At 41.0% G+C, this 10665-nt stretch overlaps 1 protein-coding gene across 4 annotated transcripts in view; it reads left to right on the forward strand.

Annotated features, from left to right (window-relative positions):
- MIA2 (MIA SH3 domain ER export factor 2) overlaps nt 1-7555 on the forward strand; it is a 36492-nt gene extending 28937 nt beyond the window's left edge. For all 4 annotated transcript variants that reach the window (XM_066552391.1, XM_066552392.1, XM_066552394.1 and 1 more), the window contains 5 exons: nt 1333-1485; nt 2813-2944; nt 5468-5544; nt 5943-6198; nt 6991-7555. In XM_066552391.1, coding sequence (XP_066408488.1) covers nt 1333-1485; nt 2813-2944; nt 5468-5544; nt 5943-6198; nt 6991-7139 — 767 coding nt within the window. In that variant the 3' untranslated portion in view covers nt 7140-7555. The remainder of the gene's footprint in view (nt 1-1332; nt 1486-2812; nt 2945-5467; nt 5545-5942; nt 6199-6990) is intronic.
- Nucleotides 7556-10665: the final 3110 nt, after the last annotated feature.

A 10665-nucleotide genomic window follows, 5' to 3' on the forward strand; every position in this document is an offset into this window, starting at 1 on the left:
TCTAGTTTTTATTGGTAGGTTGGTCAGTGGATTCATTTTAGAAGCATAAATTAAGAAAAGTAAAAAGCCAGACTTATCCCTTGTCTTTTCTTTCTTGGACAGATTGGGTTCTGCTGAAATAAATGTGATTGTAAAGTAAAAGGGAGTCAATTATTTTTCTGAAGAAAGAATACCACCCCTTCCATCTCATTGGTCTGTAGTCTGTGAGAGAATGTTGTCAAAACATGAGGCAGTTTTATTGGCGGTTGTGGTATTAGAAAGTTACTGGTTCAGTAATTTGTTTCCCTTCCCTTTGTTCTAAATATGAAGTAGCCATCATACATAGAGAGTGTTTCTTCCCTACTGATAGAAGGGACCAGGAAGTTTGTGTGTCAGGAGTACAATTCAGAAATTCCAGAATAGGTGAAAGTAAGCTGGGGTAGCATAGGTTGTAAGGGAAGAAAATTACCCTCCGTTCATATTTCTTATGCTGATGGAAGCAGTGTAGGTAAATGCTAGAGTGAAGTTCAGCATCTGTTGCAGGTAACAAAGAAGCTACTGTTTAATTTATTTTTACCATTGCACCCAGTGAAGCCTCTACTTAATTAGTGGGAAATACGTCTAAATTTCTATTCCATAAGGATTTCAGTACGTGCAATTATAGTACTTATCTCAGAGTGAACAAGACATACAATGGCTTCAAGTTTTAGGTTGAATTATAGCATGGAGAACTAGGGAATGATAGCAGAATTCAGTATTTTTGTAATTTTTCAGACTCAGTCTGTTTTAGAGAAAGCTTGCCATTTAAAATCACTCATTTTTATGGTTCTTAGTGTGCACTTGATTATGTGTTGACCTGGCCTTAGAGGATTTTTTTTTTATTATTTGGTTCGGATTTTTTTGGTTTGTTTTTTTTCCTTCTTCTTGAATAAAGAATTAGACCCAGAAGAGTGTTGAATGCAGATGGGTGTTTTATGATACCGTATTAACTCTCAGCCTGCTAATTGCTAGTTTGATTAGCAGCAGGTTTTTATCACTGAGAAGATTATTTATCATGAGGGTGCTGGTGTCTGGTTCACATTAACTGGAACTTGTACAATGATTAGTTTTTTAAAAGCATTGCAGGTCCTCTGTGCTGTGCTGTTACTGAGCTAAGACTTTTCACTGCACACCTTTGAACCCTTCTCGTGGTCGGTAGCAAACAGCCGGAGTGTCCCGTGGAGCCAGCACCTCCCGTGTCCTGGCAGTGCTGGCATTCCATGATCTGTTCCACTGTTTCCAGACTGAATGAGGAAAGCCATGGCAGGGGATTTAAAACACAAGGGTGAATAACTACTCCATTTCTTCAATTAGGATCCAGAGGACCAACTGCCATGTACGAAGCTGGAAGTGAAAGAGGAGAGCTGAATTCTGATAGATTAACTGATCCCCACAGACCACCATCAGATACTGGATCCCTCTCTCCTCCTTGGGAAAGAGAACGCAGGATAATTCTGCCTCCACCAGGTAAAAACTCTGCTTAGCTACTGTATCCATGGAACAGAGCATTTACTGACTTGCAGTCTATATATTTAACTATTTGGGTTTAAAAATATTAAGTGTTTTCTTGGACCTGCACGTGCAACTGAACTGGCTTTTTTTAATAGTAGTTTTTTCCTCTTCTTGAACAGTGTGATTCACTTGCACTTCTCTGCTATGTTTTAAATACATATTGGTATTATCAAGGGCCAATCAACTGTTTGGTTTCATCATTTTACTGGGAGTTTGTTCAGTGCATTAAAAGACCTGTCTGGGCTGGATAATTACTAAGAGATTTAAGAAGTAAAATTTATTTAAGTCTAATTTATTTAAATAAAAAATAGACAATGTAAAAAAACATTTTTTTTTAAAAAAACCCATTTATATTAATAGTACAGGAGTACCATGGTACATTCATCCTGTCTGGCATGTGTTTTCCTGTTGATATTGTCTCTTCAATGATTAACAGCAGCAAAATCAGTCTTCACTCTCACTTCTTCAGATAAATATCTGTTTTGCACTTAACCACTCAGGGAAAGCAGAGATGGGTTAATTCTGCTGATATTTCTCAAGGAAAAACTTGGGGGTATGGACAACCTTCCTGGATACCTGTAATAAAGAAGAAAAAATGTTACAAGTTTAGAAAAAAAAATTTAGGTAACCTCAGTTACTACTGCAGCAAGCAATACACATCTGTGTGAAAGCCTGGTAGAACTCAGGGTCCTCTCAGGCTGCAGTTTCTCATCTGGCAGGTGTGGTCTGTTGACAGGATCCTGTAGAGAGGTAGTTTGGTTTCCTTGGCCTTTCCTTCTTGTTCTTAGCCCACCTTTGCCCCTGGATCTCACTGATGCAGTTTGTCTTGTAGCTGCATGACAGATTGCTAGATCTGATGCTGGCAAGTTGGTGGAAACATATTACAGCACTATGAAACATAATGGAAAACAGTATTCTTACCTAAGAATGGCTTAAAACATACAGTTACTTATTTTGTCTTCCATCTTTGCTAGGTTGAACCTTTGTTTCAAGGCCCCATTGTTTATAACTTACAGCAGAATTTTGAAAGTTATGATTGCCCAAGTTAAACCAAAAATCAATGAACTTTTTCTTTTGCAGCTCTTTAGAAACATAAGCAATTGGATATACTTAGTGGGATTCCTCTGTATTATTTAAGATTTGTTTGCTCACCCTGATTAATAGACACTTTGTATATTTACAAGAGCTTAAGATACCCAGAGAACCTTTCTGGTCTAAAATTGTGTGGAATGGAAGGAATAAATCTTCACAGACCTGGTTTTTGTGATTTCTTCAATGTTAGGTGACCCTTACACTGATCCAGCTCTTCCTGCTCGAAGACAAGAAAGATTTTTCCCTAATCCTCCAAATACTGGAAGACTTTCTGGACCAGCAGAACTACGAGCTTACAATGTTCAGTCTTTTGATAAAACAGGTGGGAGTTGCTTCCATGACACTCTAGAATGGAAAATCCCAGTGTAAGCTGACTGTGCATGCTAAGCTGTGGCAAGAAGTCAGGTTTTTAGCTACCACAGACGTGAAGTTCCATTGTGTAAGAAACATTTGAACACCTGCTGGCCTTGATGCAGCCATTCCCTTTTGGAGCAATAGCCCTCCCTGCTGTCAGGTGGGCAGGATTCTGTCAATGGCACTCATCAGGTATTTTTGTGGTCTACCCTCACTGTTCTGTGTGTTAACCACTCATAATTGGTTGAGAGTCTGTTTTGGTCCCTCCCATGAGGCTCATCACAGCATTAAAACATCACAAACCCATACTTGCATTTCTGTACCACATCTGGTAAAGTTAGAAAGGCTTAGACTTACAGAGAGTGAAACAGAAACAGCCAAATGTTCAGGTGTCCACTGTCTTGGTGCACAGAGGCAGAAGGTCTGAGGCCTCTTCCTTCAAAGTGTTCACCATAGTGGCAGCTTCTTGTAGGTCACAGTGAATTGCCCCCAGTTTAATCACACCTTTCACTGGCCCACTAGTTTTGAATTTGCCAATTATGTACATTTTAGTTTGTGACGCTTGGCAGCTGCCAGAAGCTCATAGGTAAAGTTTGGTCACAGAGCTTCATACTTACTAAGCATTTTTCTTCTTTATGTAATGCCCTAGTAAGTCATATGTGTCTGATTCATCAGTGAAGTGAAGCCATTAAATTCCCAGCAGAAACTTCACCACCCAGGACTCAGTTCCTGACAGGATCCAGTAGGAAGTTTCTATCTCCCTTGCACCATTTCTGGCCAGAGGAGAGAGAACCTTTGCTACTCGGTGTCACAGTATGTGAGAACTGGGAATGCTGAATGTAGTTTCAAGTTGAAGGTTCAGGTTTCAAAGTGAGTTTTCTTTACTGGAAGACAGTTCTGTTCCTGTGCAGCTACTGACCTTCCCCCTTTCCCAACCTTCTGGCAGTTGCACTTCTGCTTTCTCGCTTCTGCCTTCTGATACTTCGTGTTCCACTGAGCTCGTTCTTCTAGCACCTGGCTGCTGACTGAAGGACAGCAGAGGTGCACTGTCTTTGTACTTATTAATGCATCCTTTTTTTACCCCTTTCTTCAGTCACTGCCAAGCAACAATTAATTTTTTTTAAACGTCGTAGTCAGTTCCTGGGCAATTCAGAGCTTCTTGAATGGAAACAGGGTTTTGGATAACTTTGTTGCAAGCATTTAACAGGTTATTAAGAATGTGTGAATGTTGCTTTTTAGAGACACATAATTTCACTAGAGTTGGCTGAGTATTTGTAAAAAACCCCAAAACCCCAAAAAAGCCCTTCAATTAAAAAACCAACCACCAAAAAATAGCCCATCCAGCATATCTGACTTCAGAACAGCAGAGTGTCTCACAGTACTGAAATCAAGGCTCCTACTCATTAGAGTTAACAGGTTACATTTCTTAAGAAGATAATCAAAATGTTATTTAAAGTGAAAAAAAGAATATGGATTTTCCTAAGATGGTGTGGTAAACTATGAAAACTTTTCACTTGAGGAGGTACCTGGAGCAGGAAACTTCTTGTCAGAAAGAAGAGTTAAAGGCTGACAGAGTTTGTGAGGAACTTCTAAGGATCTAAAATGTAAAGTGTTATGCAACATAAATATCAAGGCATGAGTATTCTCTTTGTCTGTGTGACATAGGAGTTGAAGTGTTTTAGATTAAGCAACAATATCATCAACAAGGCTGGGCCTGCTTGAAATGACAAGTAATTTAGAGTTTTTGAAAAGACCTGTCTGTCCATTGAGAAAAAAAGCTTTGTTTCCTTTCAAGGAGTAGAAATACAACATGGACATAAAAACTCTGTCACTAGTTAAAAGGCTTGTTTTGGTTTGTTCTTTTTCAGTATAATCATCTCTATTCAAGCTGAAGCATAAGAAAGCAATATTTTTCAAATCCCAGATTTGGGGGGTTGTTTGTTTGTTTAAAGAAAGTGTATTTAGTGTATATATTTAGTGTATTTCTATCCAGTCAGATTCTACTCTCTGACAATTCCCTTTAATAGTTTTCTCTAGTTGTTATTGAAAATAGTTGTTCCTAGCAAAGTTAAAAGTAAAAAGACTGAAGTTTCTATTTATCTCTTTACTTATAAAGTAAATAAGGCTAATGAGAGGAGGAGGAGGAGGATGATCATGATGATGGTTATTATTATAATTTCTTCTGACTACTCATCCAAAACTGATGTAGTTCTGGAAGTTTCCTTGATATTTGTGAGCCAAGGAGGAAATTGTTTTTAGTCATACTTGAATAGGATTGGTGTGAAGCTGTGTGCCAAAAGCATATCATAGCCCAGCCATTCCCAGCATGGGGCTTACCGAAGAAATAAACTATTAATGGGAGGGAGGGGGAAAATGGAACTGCTGCTTGCTGTTGGTTTTGTTGCCAGTCTATCCTGATTTCAGAAAAAAATACTGAAATCAGTGGAGAGAAAGAGATCAGCACTGAATAACTTTAAACTTTTGCATACAGATGGACAGACATCTTCAGAACATAGTCCACGAACAGAACCGAGTGGAGAGGGAATGAAGGATCATTCTAACCTTAGTGTAAGTAGCTATAGAGAGGCTTGATTTAAAGAAGCTTTAATTTTCTGCAAAAAACATAGAAACATTTGTCTGTAGTCCATTGGTCACATTATATTGCACTCTTCCGTGCAAATTATAAAATTATATGTATACTTTACCACAACAATTATTGTCTTTTGAATTACTTTGATGTGTTACTAATATAATCCCTGTTGAAAAGTAATTCTATCCCAAAAGACGAAACTATGCTCAAGCAGATGGTCAGTACATGTAGATAGCCTTGCTCAGGATCTTGCTGCAGCTAAGGCAGAGTTGGAACTAGCTCTTAGCTAGTGTCACAGCCACATGAAAGTGGGCCTGATGGCACTGGAGATGTTCCCTTTCCCTCCCCTAACTTCTCTGGTTTCCTTGTGTTGCAGAACTCGCTCCCTGATCAGTCGCTGGCACCTGAAAGTGAAGCTGTGGGTTCAGGGTTTGCACCCCCACCTTTCCCTCCAGTCAGACCCCCACTGATGCCTGTGGATCCCAGAGCACCACCAGTACCTTTCATGAGACGAGGCCCTCCTTTTCCTCCCCCTCCTCCTGCTGGCATCTACGGGCCACGGGAATGCTTTCCAGGACCACGGGAATGCTTTCCAGCACGAGACTTCGGGCCTCCACGCCCCCCGCTGCCAAGTACGTGCCTTTAGCCAGCCTTTGCTTCAAGCTGATGAGCATTTGTGCTTTGTGCAGGTAGTGAGGTACCATAGGGGGTAGATGTGTACATATTTGCACAACTGCTTCTCAGTTCAGCTAACAGGGAGCACCTTTTCTGATTAAGGTTCGTTGTGTTGTACACTTCCTTTTTCACAACAGCTCATCTTGATCTTGTAACAAATACTAACTTTGGCTGGAAAATATGGAACACGTACTGTTCAGCATCTAAAGGATTCTTTTTGGGGGGTAGGAAGGCAAGTTAGTAGGTTACCTTAATCATTTTCTTCCTATGAAATTGCATCTTCCATAAATCTTAAAAAGTTTGTGAAGTGTGCTGGTGCCCTGCAAAGGGACAGTTCCAAAACAACTGTTTTCCCTTGGAGTTTGCACGACTGGAGCAAGGTGTAAGTATCAGACTGCAGGACTTCTTTCAGACTCTTGCTGTTCTCTGAGTACATGTGAAGAACTAAGCAATTTATCTGTGAAAATATCTGTAAGGTATGGCATGTAAGGGTTGCTGTGGCAGACTGAAGGGGCAGCAGCAGCCCAGGAGCTGGCAGTGGCTAGCTGCTGCTTTGAGACTGTTGTGGGTAACTACTGAGAAAAGTGATGGTTTTGCCCTCCTCCTGCCTGGCATCTCTGTCTCTTTGGATCCTGACATGTGACTTCTAATTAGATGGGCCTAGCTGAACAATAAGCTAGCAAGAGGAGCAGGTGTACATGTTTACTGTCATGATTGATATTAACTGCATTACTCTGATTCTCTCACAGTAAGAAATCCATTTCCAATGAGACCTTATCCTCACTATCCACCTCAACGACCTGGATTTTTGCCTCCACCACCTCCTCCTGAAAATAGAGTTGAACCATCTCAGTCAAATCCATCAGCTGTAGAACCAGAACCACAGCAGGAGACTTGACAGTCATTTGGGGAATGTCCTGAACCAGTTTTGTGCTCTCCTACTGGCATTTTTCCTTATGTTAAGTAACCATTGTTACTTAGGTCTATACAAACTACTTCGCTCAAATTGAAGCTTAATAGGAAAAATTCTCAGGATAGTATTTTGTAAATAAAGAATTAAATACCTATGAATATTGTGAATAAGTGATTTCCACTGTACAATAGTCATTTAAAATTACACATTTCTAACTTGAGTAGTCTCTTCAGAGGTGTATAAAATTAAATCATGTGAACCTTATTGTAAAAGGCCAGCTGCTTTGTGCTGGTTGAGCTGTACAGGGAGTCTCTCTGCATGCCAAAAGTGATGCTTGCTGCTTTATGAATAGGATGTGAAAACAAATGGAAACAGTTAATAAAAATCTACAGAACATGAAAGCAATGTCACTGGTAACATGGTATAATAGATAGGTAAAGATGAATAACCATGATTCTCCACTCGAGTCCCCTCTGTTAGTGGCCTCCTGGGTGATCTTTCAGCTCTCAAGCTTTACACTGTGGCAGTTCTCCTGCCATGACACTGAGGGGGAAGAGGCAGCAGAAAAGCTGAGCAACTCTCCCATTACTCTTCAAAAGCTGGAGTGGAGTAGTGTTTATTGAAGATGCGTACAGGGGGTTTTTATGACCTGGGAGCAAGGAGTCAGAGCTAGGATGTGCTCCAGCACAGCCCAGCCCTTGCTTTTGAAGACATATGTCTGCAGCAAACCAGTAGGAGGGGTGTGTTTTTACTGTCTCAACATGAGGTTGGTTTATTAAGCTTCAGATTTTAGCACCAGTATTAGGAAAATGCTGGGCAGGGCAAAAGCAGAATTAAAAAGTACAAGAAGGAAGTGGCAAACTGCAGCATTAATAAGTCTTTGTCTTTGAAAGGAGTTGGTGTGGTACCTGGTTCACCTCCTCAGGTTCCTGTGTGGTGCTTCCCTGGCAGGAGTGGCTGTCCCAGCAGGCACAGTGCAGGGCGGGGCTGCCCCGTGCAGACTCAAGCTCAGCTTTCACTGGTGGCTGTACAATCTAAAGATTTCTGCTAGGAGCTGGTGGCTGTTCTGACAGTTTGGCTTCAACTTGAAAATAATGTAAGGACTCAGTTCAGTCATTTGGTAAGGGACTCCTCTAAGACAAAGAAGCAAACTGGTTTTAGCAAGCCCCAACTCAGCAGCAGTTCAACCACCAGCCTCCATTCTCTGCATGCACACACACATTACACACAGTTCAGGCTTTAATGTAAATGCAGCCACCACACCCCATAATTAGAAGTTACCAAAAAAACCTCCAGCCCACTTTTTTTGTAATTGCTTAGGTAGAGTCTGCCAGAAGAGCATTTTCTCTTGTAGCTCAGTCTTCCTGCTCCTACCATTGTTTCCACGTTGGCTTGTTTCAGCTGTAGAACTCTTCCATGGCTCACTCCTTTCTTTATCCCTTCTGCTTCTAGCACTCAAAGCATTTAGGTTAAGTATTTGTACTCCAGTGATTCAATGACAGATTCTGACAACAGACATTTTAAAGCATCATCCATGTTAAATTAACCATGTAGTTTAACGTGGCTGTTGCATCAGCTTTAGCCAATTATTTGATGGCTATGAGTTTGCCTGAGAGACTTCACAAGGATTCTTGAAGGAATTACTGAGTTTTACCCTTGTCCTTGTCATCAGCCCTAGGAGCAACCAGAACTGCCAAATACAGCCTTGCCCCTGCACAGAGAACCAGGGTATAGCACAGAAATCCTGGGCTGATAACACTGCCATAAACCTTTTTCATTCCTTGTCCAACTCACCTGGGAGGTGCAAAAACTATTTATGAATGTATCTCAGTTTTCTGAGCAAACACAGTATTTTCTCCACATGGGTTAAATATTTGTTCTACGTTAACTCTAAAAAATTCTTCCTCCACCAAAACAGTCTATGCCCACAATGGTACCCAAAGCTGCAGGCAAAAGGAAAGCTAGCTGAACTAAGAAAATGCAGGAAAAGCATGGATTGAATCATCCTGCAGAGAGAATGGCATAATTTGAGACATTTTTTCCCCTCCCTAGTAGCAGTCCACAATTTTATTTGCAAATTTGGAAGCAAGGTCAGGTTTATGTAATAGGAAGCAGGTAGATGGTAACCTGTCAAATGCAGAAAGGCCACACAAAAGTGTATGTGGGGAAGTCCCTGTTCTGCCCACCCCCAAAAGAATAAGCAAAAGAATAAGTTTTGACAGGTGAAGGCCTGAACCTAGCTGAACCTTGTGTTCCAACAGCTGAACCTAGAATGCAAAAGACTGACATTGCCATCTCTTCAGCAAATACAAAGAAACAACAAAAATAAAATTCCTTTTGGGATCGTGCAAGTTCAAAGCAATTTTGCAGTATTTTGTAAGGTCCCACTCCAAACGCAAGAGAATATTAAGATTATCTTAATTTCCTAACAATTACAGACCACTTCAGCTTGAATCCCTTCATCCTGGTATCACTAATAAAGATTACTGCTGAAAATACAGGCAGACAACAAACCTCACTTCTATCTATTCCTAAGAGAGGAGAAAAATCAGGGGTGCATTTCTCCACCACTGCTCAAGGTATGGCTTTCACCACACCCTCCTGCTTTAATGGAGTCCCTGAAATTTCCAAGATAGATTCCAGCCAGGAATCTGTTTTAGGTACAGTGATTTCATCCCTGAACACAAGCCACACCCAGTGAGCAGAGTCCAGGCTGTATGAAACAAATCAGACCTGGAGCATTCTAACAATGCACAGCCATTGCTAAGAGCCAGCTCTGGCTGCAGCTGCAGTGAGTGAAAGGGCTGCACACCCCCCTGCTGTAGTCAAGTGAGCTGCTTCCCCTGCTCCTCATCATATCTTTCAAGATTAAATTAATTAAAGCAGAAAATAGGTTAGACCAAACAGATTAAAAACACATTTATATAACAGAAAGGCAAACAGGTTACTTCCCAACTCTATTTAGTAGGGCAGTTGCCCATAAAATGCCATAGCTTGCAGAGATGAAATTACCATTCTGCAACTGTTTAAAGCAGAGGACACTGAATTTGCTTTATTTGTTTCTGTGTGACTTCCTGAAATCTTGAAACTTTCAAAACCAAACTTCACGTTCAGATGCTGCTGAGCAATCACCATGAGATTTATCTGCTACATAAACGTCCCTTCTCAGGCCAAGCCCTGAGAGGCACCAAAACAAGTCCCAATATTTCACTTTCCTGGAACATGAAAAGCTGTAACTGTATTTACCTTATCTTAATCCCCCACAGCGTCTCTTCAGTATATTGGCAAACGATCCTGCTTACCAAATCTGGATGATCCAGGAAACTGCTTGAACAAGCAGTGCACTTTTCACACTTGGCAGCAGTTTGGGCTATGGTAACATGAAGTTCAGAAGCTCAAATCAAGTCCGTGCTTGGCACGCACACACTGACCAGCCACTCCGACAAGCCTCACAGCACAGTCAGCCACTGCAGGGCACAGCAGCTCTCCAACAGCTGAGCAGACATTGCAG

Source organism: Molothrus aeneus, chromosome 6 (assembly GCF_037042795.1).
Source record: "Molothrus aeneus isolate 106 chromosome 6, BPBGC_Maene_1.0, whole genome shotgun sequence".
NCBI lineage: Eukaryota > Metazoa > Chordata > Aves > Passeriformes > Icteridae > Molothrus > Molothrus aeneus.